A 21,097-nucleotide genomic window follows, 5' to 3' on the forward strand; every position below is an offset into this window, starting at 1 on the left:
TTGGCTTCCTGGTGTTTAATTGACGAACTGTCACAGGAAATCCGAGGACTAGAAACCCAGGCGAGGAGTGAAAATCTCAGGATGTGAGCCTTCCCTGGGCATAATCCAAGCTGGATCCTGGAAGCAGAGAACTTTAGTGGTAGTAAAGGGGAAACTTTGCCAATGAGCAAGCAACTGTACTTTATATTTTCTTGGCAAAGGAAAGAAGTAGGAAAATAGAGTGATTGCCTAACCCATATATTTATGCAGTTTCTGGTGCTGGCTAGCCATGCAAGTAGCAGCTAACTTTGATCCTGCCTGAGTCAGATAACAAGGTCAAATTGTAATAATGATCAACTTCTATTAAGGTTTATTATGTGTCAGGTATAGGCTAAGCATTTTCCCATGCATTATTTTATTTAACCTTTCCTGACAAACCTACACAATAGGTAATATTATAATTTCCTTTTTTTAAAAATAATTTCCTTTTATAGGAACGAAACCTGAGCCTTATGTAGACTAAGTAATTTATCCAAAGTTACAGCACCAGCCATAATGAATGTTTGCAGAATTTTGTAATCTGAAAATCTAGAAAGAAGCTGTTAAAATTTAAGCACATTTAAATTTTGACTTTGGATTTAGAACTTTTCTAAAAAATTTCAATATGGCGGGAGGCTTGAAAAGAATGTATTTAAAGCTTTCCAGTGTTTCAAACATGAACGTGGTTCTGTAAGTTTGTTAACTTACAGCAAATACTTAAAAGTTGCCAAACATTAAAAAAAATAGTATCTAACAATATTTTTCCCAGAATACAAAGCTTCTGTCATCTTACCTGTTCAGAAAAATGTTTTCCCCTGGATACGTTATCATAGCAATCTAAATAAGAATGCCTCAGTTGACAGACAATAATTGTTTAGCCCCCAAATATGTCACTTTTGATAAGTTTATATAAGTATTAGTAACTGGTTATAATATTTTATTTCACATGAACATGGTCGTAGATTACTTGGCTTTTAGTTCGACATGACATATTTAGCCCCAGTACAAGGTCTTTAACCAAATGTTTGGAAAATAAAAATACATCATCATACAAGCTTTTGGGAAGAACGTTTTATTGCTAAGCATATCCTTGAACTAAAATGCAAATGTGAAATAAAAGAAAAGGAAAAAGAAAAAGCAGTAACTTCACAACATCATAAAATAAATTCCTTAAGAGTCTGCTCATAAAACAACAGCAATATGATAGAAGCTCACGTACAGAATGCACATGTTCCCATAAAATTGTCCAAATAGAAACTTACACTAAAAGGAATATAATAAATGTATTTTTACTCAAATAAAAAATGTAAAGAAAGAAAGCAGGAAATCAGTCACAAGACCTCAAGACTCCAAGAACAGCAATCTTTTACAGACATCGAGATATAATCAACTTCATATAGGTTGGGCCATTTAGGTTATCTAAATCGTGCTTTGATACCTCTTTATAATCCTGTCTTTTTCAATGACAACAAAATAATCCAAAACTCTTAACACATTGAAATATAAGGTAATGAAGAACACCTCTTTCCATACATATTAGTAAAGGCTACCATTGTTTAGACTGCGCTTTTTGCCCCACGTCTTTAAGGTTCTTTTTCAAAGTCAAATATTCATGCAACTTACAAAAACCAGCAAGAGTAGATTTCTAAATCTAAACAGCTGATTGATTTTCATCTGTACAAAAAAAACTGTATGTATCTGACCCTCCAGAGAACACATTTCATTTTTGTGTGAATATTTGTCTTGCTTTGTCTCTTGCTTTCGGGATAGGTATGGCCACACAACAAGTTTATTGTTTTTCTGTACATTGTTTCCTCTTTTCTAAAAGAAAGACAACTGGAACATAAACCAAACAAACTGAAATAAACAAATAGAAAGGAAAGAACAGTTCTCAAAGCAGTATGTACACAGGTGGCTAAGGAATTATACCAGCAAAAATGTAATAAAATATGTAAACAAAATCTGAGAAGATTTTTTATTCTCTTTGACACAGTTAACTGTGACAAAATTAAATTCACACTTCACATTTTAAGGTTTACTTTTTTGTCGTTTTGTTATTTTCTTTTAAAACAACATTCTCATTCCACTTCAAGATTTTAACAGTTTTCCTGTTTCAGTCATCCCATCAAACATACCATGATAAATATATCTGTATATATATTTATTTATATATATTATACTATTAAATTCCATTTTTTGTGTGTCACAGCAGCTTTATTCATTTATTATTTTTAGAAAAGATGGGTGAAGGGAGACATGAGCAAATGGAAGGATAGAGTTATCCATAAATGTCAGGCTGCAAAATTAAATCACTAGGAAAAATCATTATCATGTTGGGGGCGGGGAAAGAACTGTGAATTCTGCACTCTGTCATTCCATGTTTGGCTTGTGTGACCTTTTGTGGTTCCATCACAAGTTGAACTCCCCTATTGTCTGTTTTGATTCTTTAACAGACTTGTTGTATTGTCTTTTCTTTTATATTTGCATGCATTTCGATCAGTCACAGATCCAGCCCACCCCCCGTTCCCCTTCCCTAGGAAAGGCTCTGTTTTAGTTTATGGGGCTTTCTCCTTTACCACAATTTGGCTGGGCTCATGGACAGGAACAATATTGTTAAGTAAAGCCAATAGCTCTGATAAAACCAGCCCTAACCCCATCTGTTCAGGGTTTGGGTGGCGAATTCTGAAATTCGATCCTGAGGAACCAGCTTTTCAAATCAATATTATCATCCATCCCATGATTTTGCTATGTGTTCAGCAAAGCATCGCATAGGAAATAGACCACAGATTCTAGAAACGCCACAACCTGATATGTAGAGTGGACACCATGGTAGCTTTTGAGTTCATATGGCAATAGTCTCTCTTCTGTTTTCTGAGATTTTTTTTTTCTTCTTCTTAACTTATGTCCAGTTATTCTCAAAAAATAAACAAATACCCAAAAGCCATTTTTTCCCCTCAGATCTTGAAAAGTTACGCACACACTGGCCAGAACCAGATAAGGGTGGGGGTTTTTTTGTTTCTGTTTTTGTTTTTAACTTTTGCTTTTCTTTTTTTTTTTTGTTTTCGTTTTTTACATAATTAAACCAAAAAAAAAAAAAAAAACCCAAAACATTATTACAGTCAAGCTTCACAAACATTATTACAGACTCACTTGGAGTTATGGAACAAGTAAGCCATGAAGTCTTCTACCTTGGATGAAAGGTCCTAAAGAGAAGGAAGCTTCCAAGTCCGCGAAAGTGGGGGGAACCATCTGCTCGCTCCAGAGGGCAAAGTGTGTGCTTTATGACACAGCAGGGCAGAAAGAACTGTCTCCGAGCAGTGACTGACTCAAAGCAGCCATGGCTGAATCTTATAGGTGGGTACATCGTTGTGTGTGTTCTTTTAAAAATGATTTTCCCCACCATAGTCATGGTATACCCCATCTCAGAGTTAGAACAGTTCTGACATCTGTGAAATCGCATTTTCCAAGTATTTATATATTTATATAGAAATAATCCTGTGTTTTAAATTCACGTAGCGTTAGCGGTGTCGTGTTTACACATAATACTCTTTGTCCTTGTTTTTCTGTTTCTTGTGGCCGCTCTTCGAGCTCTGCTGCTTCTCCTTGAGGAGCGTGCCATTGCTCTGCGCCGAGTTGCTGATGTAGTTCCGCGTCTCGTCCACTTGATAGGACCCCTCGTCCCTGTTCCTGTACTTGTACATGGCGTACAGGAGGATCAAGATGCAGAGGGCGGCAGCAGCCACAATGCCGACGACCATCCCTGTTGTACTGCTCGACTCCCGGATCACCTCTGAGGCCCCCGGAACCCGTCTGACTCCCGGCTCCGTGGGGTTTGCTGTGGGCACATTACGGAACATGGGGGAAGTAATTAGTGGGCTCTTCAGTTTGGTGCTGTCTAGCTCATAGGCAGTGGGCAACGGAAGCAAGACTATATCAGGCTGGGGTTTGAGATCACGGTTATTCATTTTGCCAGCTGGCAATTTGGGCACCATCCCAGACGAGGAAGCTGTGAAGCGGATCAGCTCAGGGGACAAAGATGTGGTAGTAGTCCTACTAGTTTCGGAGACTTTGTTAGGTCTAAAGTCCTTGGATTCCCACTTGGGCGCATGTGCTTTGTAGCCACCTTCGAAGATTGAAGTGGAAAGACTCTTATCTGTTACCAAGGAGAAGGTGGTGTAAAAATCTTCATCATCAGTAGGGGGCAGGTTAGAGTCAAAGGTTTCCCCTGAGCCATACCCAGATATCACCAAGCCATCATCATCACAACCATCGCTGCCTTGGTCCGACAAGCAAGGTAACCCCGCCTCAGAGGTCATGGACAGGGAATCTTTGGTGGTCTCAATAATGGTGAGGAGGGGGCGAAGGGTAGGGGGGAGTGTAATGGAAGGTGCACGAGTAGCAATAGGAGGGGTAGCTAAAGGGTCTTCTACAAGAAGAGGGATAACTAATTCACCTCCTGGGATTGAAAAGAAAAAGAAAAACACAATTAGTATATTTGTAGAAAAACAATTCACAGTCACACTCAATGAATGTATGTACAGTTCATAGGTTACACCTCAGAAATTATAATAAAATGACTTGGATCCACATATGGATTCTCTCTACTGCTAGGCTGATTATTGGGCTATACTTCTCTAGCCCATTATATGCCTCTTGTCATCAAAACCTGAAATCCTTAGATTGGGGGCTTAGATTTTTAAAGATACTCTCAAGTAATTATTTAGATAGAATTCAAATAGGCTTTTTCCAGGATCTGCTTATGGGATAATGACCTTCAACTATACTGTTGCAAATACTGACCATGAAACTTTGTGTGTCTGTGTGTGTGTGTGTGTGTGTGTGTGTGTGTGTGTGTGTGTACGTACATACATGCATATATGCCTGTGATTAATCTGTGAGCCATAGCATTTCCTTATTTTCTTCTTGGGTTTCTACTTCTTTGCTCCCATTCGGATGAGAATGACATATTTTCCATGTCACTGAGATCAAGATTAAGGAACATAAAAGAGCTCATCTTTAGTATTTTAAGTGACTACCTTTTATTTCACATTTATCAAGTGCAGTCTTCATTTACTATATGCTAAGGGAGACTTACAGTAGGTTGAAAATGTTCATCTAACAAGCCCATCTTGATTATGCTTTTCCAGAAATTCCCCTGACTCTAAAACAACAACTTGTTTTGCATTGGTCTAGTATTCTATTTATACATTGCTTTTATGCTATATGTAAGATATACTGAGCAGACACTAGATTTTAAGAATACCCAGCCTACATATCCATGACTTACTGGAAACCTACTTTTAGATTCAGAAATGTAGAGACAGCAAAGTAGTTTTTAAAATCAGTGATTCTTTTTTTCCAATTTGGATTCCTTTCGTTTCTTAGAATGGCAGATATTTATCGGTTTACCCACAGACCCTAGTCATTGCACTTATAAACATACGAGGACTAGGTCAGGAAAGGAAGTTCAGAATAGTTCACTGAATCATAGTGCCCTGAAAATTATGGTTACCACAAATATTCTGTGGTGGATGTTACTCACCTAATTGTAGGGCCAAGCTTATTATTCATGTATGTAAGCAAGATAATCAGTCTTCAGTCTCTCTTGTGTTTCTTTACAGTGTTATTTTCAAACAGAGAAAGAATCAAGAAGTCACAGTTCATGTCTCTGCATTAAATTTATTTTAAAAATCATTCCATCTATTGTTTTTAAAAATCCTCTAGCAGGGATGGCATGATATGTCCCTGACCCAGTTAGTCAGACAGTTGAGATGATCATACGATATTATGGTTGAAGTCTTCTTTCTGACCTGCTGCATCTAAACTGTCCAGGTTTCAGGTGTGCTAAGAAAAAGCCCCCTGAAAAGAAAGCTACTGCACACCTTCAGAGCACCAGAGAAGAACTGCTCGCACCACATCAGAAGCTTTTATTCTCTGCAGAGAGAAACTGAGTTGGGGAGCGTGGCAACGATGTAAATAATGCGTATCTTAAGGAAGGGAAGGGACAAGAGAGCACTGTACGGTCATCCCTGGCCTACCTGATGATGTTAGCACATGTGGGGAAATAAAACAAGAATCTTTCTGAGAATCTCAAGATGATATTTTAGTCTGTGCTTTAACCCCCAAGCTTCCCCTCTGGTGCTCAGAGTTTGAAACTATTGAGCAAACCGATTTTTGCAGATTTGACAAAGCTTCAGACTTGCTTTCCTGGACAAGCATGCCTATTTTTTTTACATTGTGAAGACATGTAATTCATATATCTTGCAACTTATTTAATGCATAATTTACATACTTTTGCTAATTTTTATAAATGGGATTGGGAACACAGGTCCCTAAAGGTAAGCCAGTCCTAAAACTAACCCTGAGTTACCTTTTCTTCTTATTCTTCCGGTAGGGAGGCCCTGAGTGTTATATTTAAGATGATATGTGGAAGAAGGCAGTGTCTGAGTAAGAAAAGAGCAGTGAGGAGAGAGGAGTGAAGGCTCATGCAGTCTGTTAGTTTCCTAGGGATCGCTCCGGGATGATTTTTACTTTCCTTTAGAGAACAGGACAGGGTTTTTGTACCCATCTCACCTAGAATGGGTGTTCTTTTCTGGCACAAATACCGAGAGTCATTTGCTTTATAGGGCAAGGATAAAAATCAACCCGTTGTTTATTAAGTGGAGAGTAAACTTGGATAAAGGACAAGGAATGACTGATTTGTTGGGAGGCAAAGTCCTGGAACAAATAATTAAATATAAATTGTTAAGTAGGATGCTAGTGTCCCTTTAAATGAGATTAAGATCACTGTCTTCATGATTACAGAGTGGCATTCATTTGCAATTTTAGTGTACCATCTCTGACACCCAACTGGAGTCTTACATTTGCCTTTCTCTTTCCCCCCTGTCTTTTCAATCCCAGCTAAAGCTTCCACTGTGTCTTTGTTGTTAAAAATCTACAAAATCTACAAACTGCTCATTCTGCAGTTGAATCACTTCCACTTTCCTTTGCTCTTTGCTTCTCATTCAACACCCTAATGTGAGTATCTCTCTTGGAGCAGAAAAAAAAAAAGTGAAAATCATCCTTTTGATAAGGGGATGTAAAGAGGGTGTTGAAGCTCACTAATTTACAAAGAGCTTCTAAAAGGTTGGTGAGCCTTTAAGTGAAATGGTAAGAGTTTATTTCCAAACTAAAATGATGGGTATGCTGTTGCAGAGTTTAAATAACAGAATCTGTTAAAACTGCTAATCTTCAATTTCTTTGTCATTTTGTTATTAATCCTAGTAGCAGTGATAAAAATGATAAATGATGCCCCTGTCAGGGATATTTGAGCCCAAATCCTGGTAGTGTTTAATCAATGAAATCATAGGAACTTTCATAGCCCCCCTCTCCTGGCATCTCAAGGAATTGGAAAAATATCTTTAGTTTAAAAGGGAGTCCACTGGGATGAAGGAGTTGGTATTATGAAGGGGAATTATAGTGAAAGTAGGTGGAAATTTTTGGATAACTATAAACGTGGAAGGTGCCTGGGACAAGTATGTGAGTTGGGGTATATAGTCCATTTTAATATCAAATTCCATATTTAAGATTTAAGATGATTCTAGTGTCCTGGGAGGTCCAAGGGCACACATCATTTGAGATAAGGAGGTAAAGGATGTGTTTCTCCCATCATTAGATCCTTACTAGAAATGACTTAGATTGCAGAAGGCTACTTAAGATTTCATGTTTATTTGTATTAATCTAAAGTGAGTTTCCTCAGAAATGTTGGAGCAGCTGATACTTTTTTTTTCACTGCCCAAAGACCGTGAAATCAGTGATCTACTACATGTCTATGCTTATGAAAGTATTCATAGAAGCAACAAGTTTAAGGTCATAAGGGGTTGCAGGCAGAGTACTACAAAACCTGTAATCCATCCCAACTCTAATTTCCTATTCCATCCCCAGAATTTTTCTTTGGTTTGGATAAGAACTACCCATATTCCTTAAAGTTAACATTTTAAATCAGGAATATATACCCTTTTTTGGACAGGGTTGTGCTTTTCCTTAAACCAGAGAGATCACTAGGGATATAAAAGGTCTATTTTAGCCCTGAAGGCTGCCCTGCTTTTTTGTTTCATGAGTGTATTTATAGATATATAATTCATGTGTCTAGGGCTGATATTCAGCAAAAGGGGCTCTCTGACATCAAAAAAGACAGTATATTAAAAATTTAATAGAAGTCTTCTGAACTGTGAGAATGTTGTAGGTGATGATGGTGTAGTGGGTCATCTGAAAAAACAAGAAAAGCAGCACAAAGTCTCACTATGGCTCCAACCTTTGCCTCTCTGGAGATATCTGAGTGGAAGAAGTCACAAAAATACGAAAAACAATGACACCGAAGAGTGAGACTCTGGGAGAGGACACCATGCTCCAATTCCTTGAATTTCTTTTATCTACATTTAGGTTCTTTACCTCATCTCTTATTTGCATTTTTCTCATTCTCTGCTGGGAAACTAACATACAATGGTGAGAAATCATCTTTTTCCCCACAAAATTAGTTATTGAATGATATTCATTTAGTTATTTGGTGCCACAGAAGTGTGTACTTCTGTGATGCAACACATCAATATCTGGAAGCTTGGAACCATGAAATTGTTCTGCATCCAGCCTCAGAAAAAATAGTCACAGACAGGCATGGCAAGTCCCTGGAGAGAGGACAGCAGAAAAACTCAAGTATCTCAAAGGGGCTTAACTTTTTAACAAGCATTTTAATGAGATGAGAATCTCCAGGTAGGACATTTTCCCCTAGTTTATCTGAAATGGGTTTGATTCTGAAAGGCAACAGATTCTATTTTTTTCAATATACACCCAGGTAAGATGAGCTATAGCCCCTTGATGTCATTATACATTGTAAAAGAAGGAATGTCTAGTGGAGTTTTTCATCTGCCTATTGGTTAAAAGCTTTGCCTCTGAAGTCACTCAGACGCAGGTTAGCATCACAGTTCTGTGGCTTACCAGCCATGAGTTAGCCAAATGTATTAAAATCTCTGTACAATGGGAATAATAACACAGCCTATCTCAAGCCACCAATGTGAATAATAATAATGCATGTTAATGTTAATTATAATACATGTTAAGTATTTAGCACAGAAACTGCTACTCCAAAATTCTAGTTACTAGTATCATTTCTACTAATATTTTGGGCCTATAAACACTGAAATCATTGCTGACTTTTTGCTGACCTTCTTTTATGTAGTAGTCATATGCTGAAGTATAAGTATAATAATATAGGATCTAGATTATTAAGGCTATCTTAAATGCAGAGTTTGAAGAATGATTTATAATAATCCCAAGAGCATGCATTTAAAATAAATGATAAGCCTTATATCAAATGGACTTATGGATAGCATCCTCAACAAAAGTAAAAGCTTTCAATTCAATTAGATAAAATAGTCCATTGAGGAGATTCTTAGTTTTAAACCTAAAGTATCATCCAACATGTCAAACAATATAAAATCATATAAACTGAGGCAGATAAAGTGCACTCATTGAAGCTGCTGGGTTGGGAACATATCCCTTATCCACTCTTCAGTTTGATATTTCTTTAACAGTAATACTAATATCTAAAACTAAAGTGAAGCAAGTAATCTCTTTATTTAAAAATTATATAGCACTTCTTGCCGATCGTGTGTTTCCTGAAGTGATAAGGCAACACTGACCAAGGTCAAGGAGTATTCTCACCGTAGAGTCATACAAAATAGCAATACCTACCTGAGACGTTTCCTAAATAAAACTTTAGATGGGAAAATCATCATGTTTCTTGTGGGTAGAATCTTAGGGTCCTTTTAAAGCTTACCTGTTTAAATCCTTGAGAGAAATGGCAAATATTAATAGAAATGGAAAAGGAAAAAGAGAAAGAGAGAGAGAGAGATTTGGGTGCTCACAGCGTGCGGGTGTGCTTTCACCAGTAGTTAGTCGTATACTCTGGAAGGCATCATTATAATAGGACAATACTCTAAACTCTGGAGTTCTTTCTCTAGTCTCAGTAAAAGTGATTTTGTAGCTTGCAGTGATGGTGATAGTTTAATCCTGGATAACCAAACTCTACCATAGTCACTTGAGAGTACCTTATTTCCCCTTTGCTGAAGGAAAATAAAGGACTGATTTCCCCAAATGCTTTCTAAGGAGTTAAATTAGGATGTATTACCACTGATAACATTTGCAGTTAACTCAACTAACTTTCTTCTGGAGTACAGGCCTCCTGTAGGTTGTATCCAATTTCATATCCCACTGTAGAGCCTACCATTGCTTTCAAGGCTTTAAAAGTTGGTTCAGGCAAAGAGGCCAGGCTTCCTTTGGATGGTAAGAACAATTTACCCACACCCTTCTACCAAGAGTAGAATTCACATTGATCATTAGAAGCAATTCAGCACAAAATATAACAGTGAAAATTAAGCAAATAGACACAAATGAAATAAAATATTTAATATTGTCTTCAAAATCACACAGTAGAAAATGAAATCAACTTCAGGTTCAAAGTAAACTAGAGGGAAAGAGCAAATAACATCAACAAGGCATTCACAACATAAGAACAGAAAAGAAAAGTAAAAGCAAATAAAAAATAGAGGCTGTTTTAGGAAAAATAAAGAAATCATTTCCATATAGACAAAATAATTTAACTTAAAAAAAGCATACTGTATTAATTTATAGTCAACTTACATCAACAAATTGCCCGCATGTTTTTTGGCATGAAAGAAAAATTTACAAAAGAAAGTTGTGTAAGAATGCTCTTGGACAAATAGAATTGCCACATTCTTGTAACTTGCTTTTTTGTTGTCATTTCTTTAAAAACTTTTGAGCAAAATGTCTAATTTTTCAAATATAATAATTTACAACAGAGGATGATACAGGGAGGCAACAACACATACATCCACACCACATAACATGAAAAGAAAAAAAAAATCTGCACTTTAACAAATTTTTTACTTTGAGGAGCTTGGGAGAGCATCAGTTTTGAATCTGAAATTATTCTGATTGCAATGATTTAAAAAAATTTTAAAAACCTGTTTAATTTTATAATTTGCCTTTAAAAAAATCTATGAATCTTGAGGGTTTTGAATGAACTTCTGCATTATTATAGGTTCTCAGATATATATTTAATTTTAATTTTTTTTTTGTCTTTTTGACAAGTTTTAGACTTTCTTTAATTGAAGGGGATGGATGACAGCACATAAGTTTGAACAATGCTAAAGAAAGGAGGGGTATGGGAAGGAAAGATGCAGAAAGGGTAGGGTCATATCTATGAGTGTACTACGCAAGAGATGAAGATGATGGGAGTAAATGTGTAAGTGAGTCGCCATGTCCATGTAAGGGCGGCACGGAGTGATCTAGCTGCATTAGAGCTTCTGGCTGTAAGGAAGGGATGGGCAATATACAAAAACAAATGAGCCTACACATGCCCATCTACAGAAATAAAGAACAGAACTCTAACACTGACAATCTCACACACCCTAAGCTGCAACTTCTTCAACATGCAATTACTCCAAAAATCATTACAGTTTCATTAAAGATTTTTAAATAATAAAAACAGTTAAACTTTTGTCCCTACTAAAAGTAGCCAAAATACATAAAATGATAATAGTAATACTTATAATAATGATCAAAAGGTTAAAAGCAAAAACAAGGAGACTAGATTTATGCATTCAAGTTGAACAACTTCATCGGCAGGCACACAGCCCCATCTAGAGTTAGGGGAGGGGGTGGAGATCTTCAAATCGAAAGACAAAGCTGTATAGGGAGCCCACTGGCTGGGACACACATGACTTCCCTCTATAGAAAGGGTACTGTCTGAATGACATCACCTGTCTTCCCCATGCCACCCATGGTACGTGTGATTCTAGTGAGACTGGGCTTATTTGAAAGATGTGGATGTGGGGATTCTGCAGCTGAAGTTGTTCCACATTTAAAGAGGGAGTGGGGAAAAGTTGCAGAAAACAATTCATAACTTTTTTTTTGTCATAGTTTTGGATAAAACCAAATCTAAAGATAAAGATCTAGCAATTAAAAAGAAACACATTGATATATATACAGATAGATATATATAATACAAAAAGCACTTAATTCCCAAACAAGAAGGGAGCAAAGAACAAAAAATAATTTAAAGAAAAGAGTATTTCACACACTTTCAGAGATGAACAACCAGATGCACACGCTGAGGAGGCACAGACAGAGCAGTCAGGGGACACTTTTTTTGTTGTTTTGTATTTTCTGGCTTATCGATTCCCCTTTTGGTGACAGCCAACATTAAAAACAAATTTTGCATTTTCTTTAAAAAGAAATTTTGCATTTTCTTTAAAAATGTTTTTTTTTGTTTGTTTGTTTTGCTTCTCAAAAAAAAATAAAAAGGGCGTGCAGTCTGGATGTACGTCATAAGTAGACATTTGAGAGAGAAGAAAGAGGCGAAGACTGACAAATGGGTAATTGTCTATTATCCTTTAACTGCAGGAATGTTAACCAAGTTAATACATGCTTAAAGTAAGTTGCATTTAGGGAAAATAGAAAAACAGACCAGCAAGTTAGGGTTGGGAAGAGGTCAGCAAGACAAAAACCAATTTGAGAGTAGGAGAAAGGTACTGGATTTAGTTTCATGCCTTTCCAGTAGGGGCAAAGGTCATCCCAAGGCCTTGCGCCAATTACATTCTTGTAAGCATGTGCATGTATATGTGTAAGTGTGTTGGGGCTTGAAGTAGAGCCTGTAGTGGCAGGAACTGAGGTAAAAATACACATGAGTTCATGGGCTCTGCTCTAGGAAATTTAGCTCATATTCATTCATAGCCTCAGAAGGTAAATTTTGTAAGACATAGAGGGGTTATAATTAATACTGCTCCATATACATGTTCTTGGGCTTGGCCAGATTGACAGGGCACATGGGTGACAACTGTGGTAATTAAATGTACCTGATAAATGGACAGCTTTTTTTAGGTAACAGAGGCAAAACCCCCTCCACTCCTCCACTCTAAAGAGCATAGTGGCATAGCGGCAGTAAAGTAACTACAGGATAGTCAGGAAATGAGTGCGGCTTATTTGAAGGACATTGGGGGAAACTGCCAGTCTTCTAGAGACCACGTGGGAAACAAAATGCTCGATTAAACCTTGAGAAAAGGAAAAAAGAGACAAACTGTGTGTGTGTGTGTGTGTTTGTGCGTGTGAAGATACCGTGGAAGGGACATGGGGAAGGAGGTTTGAGAAATGGCCTCAGCCTCTACCGGAAGAGATCACAAGAATTACATTAACTATTTTATCCCCGTGGGAACATTAATGTTCAACCAAGGACTGGGAAACCCAGGTAGGCGAACCACAAAGGTAAGACACTTGAGAGCCCCTGGTTCTGAGCCAATTCCAACCACTCCTACGAAATTTTGGGGGTGACTTTGACAAACAGAATAAATTGTGAGGATGAGTCAGACTTTTGTCCCTTATGGGATGCCCCTTTTATTATTTTACTTTAAAAATAATTATAGTAACGTGTCCCCATGGGTCAGTCCGTACCAAGATTTTTAGTCTCTGGTTTTATAATGTTAACCATTATTCTAGGAACTTCACAAAGGGCAGCTGGGAGGTTTTAGGAGGAGGAAAAAAAAATCCCAACAATAGAGGAAAAGAAAAACCCTTGTTGCCATTTAGTTAATTTTTTTGAATAATTATACTTTTAACATTGAATTTTATTGAATGAAATGACCCTATAAATGTACAGATTGCCTCACAAGGCATCAAATTGCTTCTGTAGGACAAAGTTAGTTTTAATAACATTCACATGGGCTATTTTTTGTTTCATAGGCATTTTTTTTAAGTAGGAAACATAAGTGGTCTAAGTGTGAGACTTATAAAGAATAAGATATGTCTAGTATATACATACTCCTGGAAAATAAGAGGTGTTTTGAGGAAGATACATCAGCAATTTGAGTCTCCTAATGTTTCTACTGAGTAATTTACCTATTTCAAAATTGCCTGTTTTAAAACTCATACAAGTAGGACACCACTTACTTTCTGGAAATCACTGGCTAAACAATTGAACATACCAAAATTTATGGTAGTCATTTTGCAAATAAAATATGTATTTTTTAAATCCATGGAAGCCACAGTTTCAAATGAAGCAAACACAACACTGTATCAGTGCCTACACATTTTTATAAGTCAGCCATCAGTTAATATATACAAAGCTCATTTGATTTCTAATATAAGATAGAAAATAATATTGCCAGTAGCTCATAATCAGGTCACAACTTCATTTTCATCTTTCATTACATATCTTCACTAGGTTTTTATTACCAATAACTGCATGGTTCTGTATCTATGCCTCTACTGAGTGTTAAGAATGCTTTGGGGTTATATTTGCCATTGAGAACAAATAATACAATAATTTGCTTGAAACAGCATATTTTGATGGGACCATTTTTATCCCACCATGTCCAAATAACCCTGTCTAAATGCAAAATCAGACTTTTAAGAACATCAAATGCAATAAGATGGAATTACTCAGAATGCATCTTGGAAAGTGCACTTGTTTCAAAGAAATATGTTTCTAAACTGCTTGGGTTTGTGCCTGAGAAGCTGGAAGAATACTCAAGGAACTCAAGGTGCAAACCCACCTCTCTGGGAGAGTGAGTCCTGCTTGATAAGGACATTGTCTTCAGTGTGCACAGGTGAGGTTCAAGAGGAAGGTCCAAATGAATTATTTTGCATAACATTAAATATTTTAAATTTGTCACCGAAAGTACTGGAAAGAGGAGGGATGAGGCAACCTTCTTGGAAATCAGAGTACAACACCAGGGAAAGACTTAAAAAAATGTAATCAGGGAAGGCTAAAAAGGAGTCTGGAGAACAAATACTTAATGAGAATTTTCAAGTTTTTTGCATCAGGTATATGAGATAAATCTCTTCATCATCTGTCCCTCCTATGAAATACCCCAAATCCTTTTCATTGATTGATATGTTATGCATCTGTGGGATAAAGGGAGGGATTCTTCTGAGAGAATCAATGGCTCAGTTCTGAATCATGGTTTGGCTTCGAAAAAAAACAGAGACACTATGCCTGGATGTCAAATCCTAGTAATGTGAGGATGGCTGTCACTTGTGTTACAGAATGAGCCCTGCGTTTACCCCAACTTCTCACAACCTCTTCCTCAGATATGGGTGATGCTCAGAGAAAGAGTGAAGACTGCTTCAAACATGGTATTTATCTCTAAATTAAAAACTTAACATTTTCTTTTTAATGCTGAACAAAAATGTCCCAAGTAAGAAGTTCTTGTACTATCTGTTTCCAAACATGTTACACACCTAATTACAGTAAATAGGGAGAAAGAGAAAAACTAAACGTCCAAGATGGAAGAGAGCACAGAACACCATCAAGCCCAATACTTAGAACTGTATTTCTGTATCAGTGATCTGCTTGCCCAATTGAGAGTAATTTTTCATACTTAAGAAGATTCACAAGAATGGATAAAACATTACAAAAGGTAGTATTGCATTTTCAAACCTGGTAGAATAGAATGTTTACACATGGAAGGACCTTACATTAATGACTTCTTTCCCTATGTATTTACAAAACCCTTAACTTGTATCTGTAATTCTGTCCCCAAATCTCCATTCCTTTCCGTGAACCTACCGCATCCTGTACAGATTCTTACTGGCTCCAACACTCCACTGCACTTAATTTGTTTTCTTCTCCGTTTCAGCTACACTCACAACTTTAGGAGAAGAATAGCATCTTTTTATCTATATTTTTCCTGCCAACCAGGATACTAATAATCACTCAAATGTTTATTGAATGAACTAATGAATGAGTAAATTAATTAATATCATTAATTGCTTTTTTTTTTAACCCCACACTAGCTTAGAGCTTCCATAAAAGCATTAAAATCTTACATCACCAAAGTGGCTCACCTTGTACCTGAAATCTAGTATATGGGATAGAAATGTTAGAGTCTGGAGACCTAAGTTCCAGTCTTGGTTGTATCACCTACTATGCTAGCTTGTTAGGACACTGAAAAAGTCAGTTAATCTCCCTGAGCTTGTCTTTTCATGTGTAATATGGCGATTATAATGGCTGGTCAATTAACCTACCTCAAAGGGTAAGTTTATACAACTGAGATTTTGAATCTGAAAGTGTTTATAAATTATAAAGAGCTCTTCAAATGTTTGTTACTGTTTTCTTCAAAGCTGACCATAGCATCAGCTATGAGGGTTTCATATTCAGAGAAGGCCGAGTCTCAGACAATTGAGATCAGTGCTACTCTGAGTGGGATGCTTGGCGCAACTGCTTCAGCATCAAACAAATAATAACCTCAGTCAAAAACCCTAACCCAAGTAACTATTACTACCTCTCTTGAACCCCTGTTCCTACCCCTCCAATAGTGCTAAGTTCTTAAAGCTTGATTAGTTCATCTTTTAGTGGTGAAATTTTGTTATATATGTATGTAATTTTACAGTTACTTTGTTTCACTCTTCTGTGGGTTAGAGTTAAGCTCTTTAGAGGTCATATTGAGATATGTTTTCATAGGAGCCCTTCCTCTCAAACCACATGACTTGAGACAAGTCACTCACTCCTCACCCCAACCCCTGGAGTCTCAGTTTGCTCATTTATAAAATCAGGACGACTCGTCCTTCCAGCTCGCATATGTATGTAAATTTAAGTAAAATTACTTTGGAAACTATGAAATATTCAACTCAAATGCAGAAAGATGTTATTTGCTATATTCTATGAGTTCAGCATTACTTGGTGCTACTGAGGAGACCAAAGAGGATGGTGACAAGGGTGGAACTCTCATCAAATTCCCTGGGAAAACATATCCCAACAGGCATTAGAACTGTGGGGTAAGACGAGGATATGAGGGAATGGAGGGTCCAGGTAGTATTTTAGCTCTTTTCTGCCAAAAGAGTTAATACTGGTTAAGATGCACAAAAGGGAAAATTCAATGAAAAAATTTCCAGGAATTAATATTCTTATTTTTATTTGTTTTAATGGTAATCAGGTAGTAGTATAAGTAAGTCTTTCTTCACTCAGGGTATTATAAACTCCTTGATGCACAAGCTGAATCTTTATAATTATTTTGTGTTTTTTAATCCATCTAACATAGAGCAGGGACACCACAGGTCTTCAGTACATATTTGTTGAATTGAGCTACAAAAATAGAGCAGCTTGCAGCACTTGGATCTCTGCTTTGTGAAGTTAGGTGGGATTCAAAAGAGTTATCCTTGTTGGCACTAATTTATTTAATCAAGAGTGATCTTCATTGAATATCTTCATGAAGTAAAACAAAGGGAAAGAGCAGTGTAAATAGAGCTTAAAGCCATGAACTTAGCAACTGCTCTCCTTTTCTTAACCTTGCTTCTCTGTGGATTTTTAGGGCCAATATATGCATATGGCTCATTATTTGCAAACTGTTAGGTGCTTATAATTCTATTAAAGTCCAAGACAGTAGGTAATATAAAAGATTTATTTTATCCATATAAAAATGACCTGTGTGCCAGTCAGAAATGAAAGCTCTGTCTGAAATACTTTCTTCCTTTAGCTTGAATAGCCCAAGATTTTTCCAACTTTCCTCCTCCTGTTCTGACCCTTTATCTCTCCATTTCATGGCTGGTCCCAGGTGTGGCCCTAGGCTGGGTGATCCTATCCTGCCCCTTGGCTGTAAAGACCTGCCATCTATATGACTATGATTTGCAGTTCAAACCTCCTCTCAGATTCCAATTTCCCATATCCAACTGTCTACTCAATGTTTCTACTTCAGTATCTAAGGGGCACCTTAAATTCACAACGGCTAAAAGAGAACTTTGGACTTTACTCTCCTCCTAAACTTGCATCTCTCCTAGGTTTCCCATCTTTTGGGTTGGACCCAGGTGTACAAGCCCCTAATTAGTCATGATATTTGAGCGCCTACCCCAACTCACCTCCACATATCCAGTGTACCAGGAGGTTCTGTGTACTCTACTTTGGCAACAAATTCCTCACGTTGACTTTCTCCCACTGACATCACCCAAGTCCTAGAGTAAGCCACCATGATTCCTTGCCTGGATTCTGCAATAGCCTCCCCATTGATCTCCTTACCTCCACTTCTGGCTCCCTAAAATCCATTCTCCATAATGAAGTCAAAGTGATCTTTTAAAAGTATACTATATAAAACAGATCAAGTCACTGTCTTGCTTCAAATCCTCAAAGGTAGAATTCTCCAAACCCAAATTTTGTACCGTGACCCGCTGTGAAAGTCCCCTGTGATCTGCTAGCTGCCTACCACTCCCATCTCATCTCCTACAGCTGCCCCTGACCCACAATGTCTCAGACCTTGGCCATGCTCTCTAGCTTCCCTTCCAAGAACACTCCTTTTCTTATTCTTTGCCTAGCTTGTTCCTTCTGACGGTTCAGGTCTCTCCTCCAATTTTACTCCTCAGAGAGGTCCTCCATGACTTCCGTAGTAAGCAACCTGCTCACTAACTGATTGTCCCCTCGTGATTCTCTGTGTAGTATTTACTAGCTGTTTCATGCCCATTTATTAATGGAATATAAGCTCCATGAGAGACTTTGTCTCATTCTCCACTGTACTTGAAGCAGTGCTGGACACTTGGTAAGAGCTCAGGACATCACTGCTTAGTGAAGGAACAATGTCTCAAATAGCCTGAAAACACCTTGCAAAGGGAGGCCAGTCTACTTTTCTCTCTTGCAGAGCTCCGTAGCTCCAAGCACGGTGCCATTCCCACATAAGGTGTTGAGTAAATGGTTTGTAAACTAACTATTGAAGCATTGCATCCTCTATTCTGTTTTATTTTCTTTTACTCTTCTCTAAACCAGATGGGATTTCCCTGAATTCTAGCTAGCAGTTCCAATGCAAATTGGACCTTCTCACCCACAGCTGGCTTAAAAAGCCTTCCGAAAAAACCACATCACTATCTAAGTCATTCTCCCTCTCATAAACTGGTGCTGGGATGTTTATTAAAAACTCAGGCTTTCCTTTGCAGTTGTGAAAGCTAAAGATAAAATAAACAGAAGAGTCAGACCTACAGCTGCCAGATTTTGATGCATGTCTTCAGGCAATAGGAAGGAATGGACCAAATGAATTAGTGGGAGGACTGGTGATCAGGGTAGTGAAAATGTACTTGGTTATGTTTGCCTGTTGTGGCCCTACAGCCGCTGACAGCAGAACCCAGCAGTAGTGGGATCTTTTTCCTGAACTCATACCATGACATGTTATGAATGTATTTTTAGAGTAATAAATTATTCAAGAAGGTTTATTTTGCTTCTGTTTTCCACAAAAGCTCATCTAGTCTGTCATTATGACCAGAATTCTGATCATTTTCTTTGTGCTGGTGATTTTTTTTAGTGGTAGCAGCTAGGCATTCTACCTGTTGCCTCCTCTCTGCAGGGCCCTTAAGTTCACTACGTTGTCCTCAAGAAATAGCTGAACTTGATGACATGTTACAATAAAATTCACCATATCTTGAAAACACCCTCCTTTCCCCTAAAATCCATCTTCATTGTAAGGAATGTACAGTGTTCATAAGTCAGTAACACCAAGGCTTTTTTATACTCAGTGGAAATTAGTACTATGCAAACAACATGAAAAGCTTGCTCAAGACTCATACATTTGACACCAAGATGATGTAACATTATTGCATGGCTTTGACTGTGTCTGACCTGAGCCTCAAGCAGCTGATTTACCAGAGAGGAGAACACTACAGAGATGCCTGCATGTGCAAGACACATATCATGAGATTTATTTTTAATTTTTGTAAACAGAACTACTGTAGATTAGAGAGAAGCTATGATAAATTCCCTAGTCATTCCAAAAACTCAATGCACATGAGTCTCTAGATTAGTAAAGATACATGCTTAGGGACAAATGCATATGATAAAATGGTTGACATAGTGATCCTCCCAAATATGAGAAAAGAGAAAGAAAATATAAATTATAATTTTATAGTTAAAACACTAAATTAACCAGAAACTACTTCTAGAGGGACATGTTCTTAAGAGTTATTGAGAACCTATTCTCTGTCAGACATTGTATTAAGCACCTTAAATATTTAATTTCACTTAATCATTTCAATTACATCTTACATTATCAGCAAACTCGGGCTGAAAGAAGTTAATTTGCTCAAAGTATACAACTAGGAAGTTGAATAGCCATGACTAAACTCAATCCTATATATTTTACATTAAACCACAATGCCACTGCAAACCACGATGTTTTTAAATATTCAGTTCTCAGTGAGTATGGGAAATTATAAACAAGCTAATCTTTAGGCACAACAATTTCCACAGGAGATCCCAGGATCTCCACAGATTTATTTCAAACTCTTACGCCCTTGAAATCATTATTGCACAATGAAATATTCAGAGGGGCTCTGAGGGTTTTTTTGGTACAATCTCAGGTCATTTAAGCCAGACCTACTAAATCAGTCTCTGCTGGAGGTAGTGGGGATGGGATGACAGGCAGTGTCTGAATATTTGCTTTTTTTAAAGTTCTCCAAAGGGCTTTTATGCAAAATCACGTTGAGAACATAATCAAAAGACCTGGACTAAATCCAGGCTGTGATCCACTCTCTATGACCTTGAATTAAGCCATAACTTCTCTTGTTAGTAAGATGGAGATAAACTTCACTGGATATTGAATTAATAGAAGGAGATGCTAGCTATATCAGCACTTTATAAAATGCAAATATATATATATACACACATATACATACTTTCAGAAATGTTATAAGAATAATAAATCTCTTACTGGCACATTGAAACTACTTAATAATTAATAATTATTTAATTATAATTATTAATTAATTAATAATTAATTAATAATTACTAATACATTAATTTTAGGACCACACAATAAATGTTTTTGGATATTCCACCTAGTCTGAATGCAATGTGGTGGATGCTTCAGTTATCTATGAAGTACCTATCAAAATAGTCTAAATGATTTGATTCCTTTGCTATTTTCCTGAGTTATCAAATTACAAATGCTCTCTGAATATCTCTGTCCCATACTGTTTTCTTTCATACTATATCCTAATCCGTCATTGACTCCATGCAAACATTTTTTAAAAGCGCTATAAACCAACAGTTGGAGAA

General features: G+C 37.1%; 1 protein-coding gene across 33 annotated transcripts in view; it reads right to left on the bottom strand.

Moving 5' to 3' along the window:
- Window positions 1-2,257: 2,257 nt before the first annotated feature.
- Window positions 2,258-21,097, bottom strand: part of NRXN3 (neurexin 3) — a 1,710,573-nt gene continuing 1,691,733 nt past the window's right edge. For 12 of the 33 annotated variants that reach the window (XM_067027973.1, XM_067027962.1, XM_067027960.1 and 9 more), the window contains one exon: window positions 2,258-3,853. In XM_067027973.1, coding sequence (XP_066884074.1) covers window positions 3,552-3,853 — 302 coding nt within the window. In that variant the 3' untranslated portion in view covers window positions 2,258-3,551. Of the gene's footprint in view, window positions 4,475-11,160; window positions 11,386-21,097 lie in introns of those variants that run through there. The other 21 variants (XM_067027953.1, XM_067027951.1, XM_067027948.1 and 18 more) reach the window with 3 other exon arrangements.

Source organism: Kogia breviceps, chromosome 3, assembly GCF_026419965.1.
Source record: "Kogia breviceps isolate mKogBre1 chromosome 3, mKogBre1 haplotype 1, whole genome shotgun sequence".
Lineage (NCBI taxonomy): Eukaryota > Metazoa > Chordata > Mammalia > Artiodactyla > Physeteridae > Kogia > Kogia breviceps.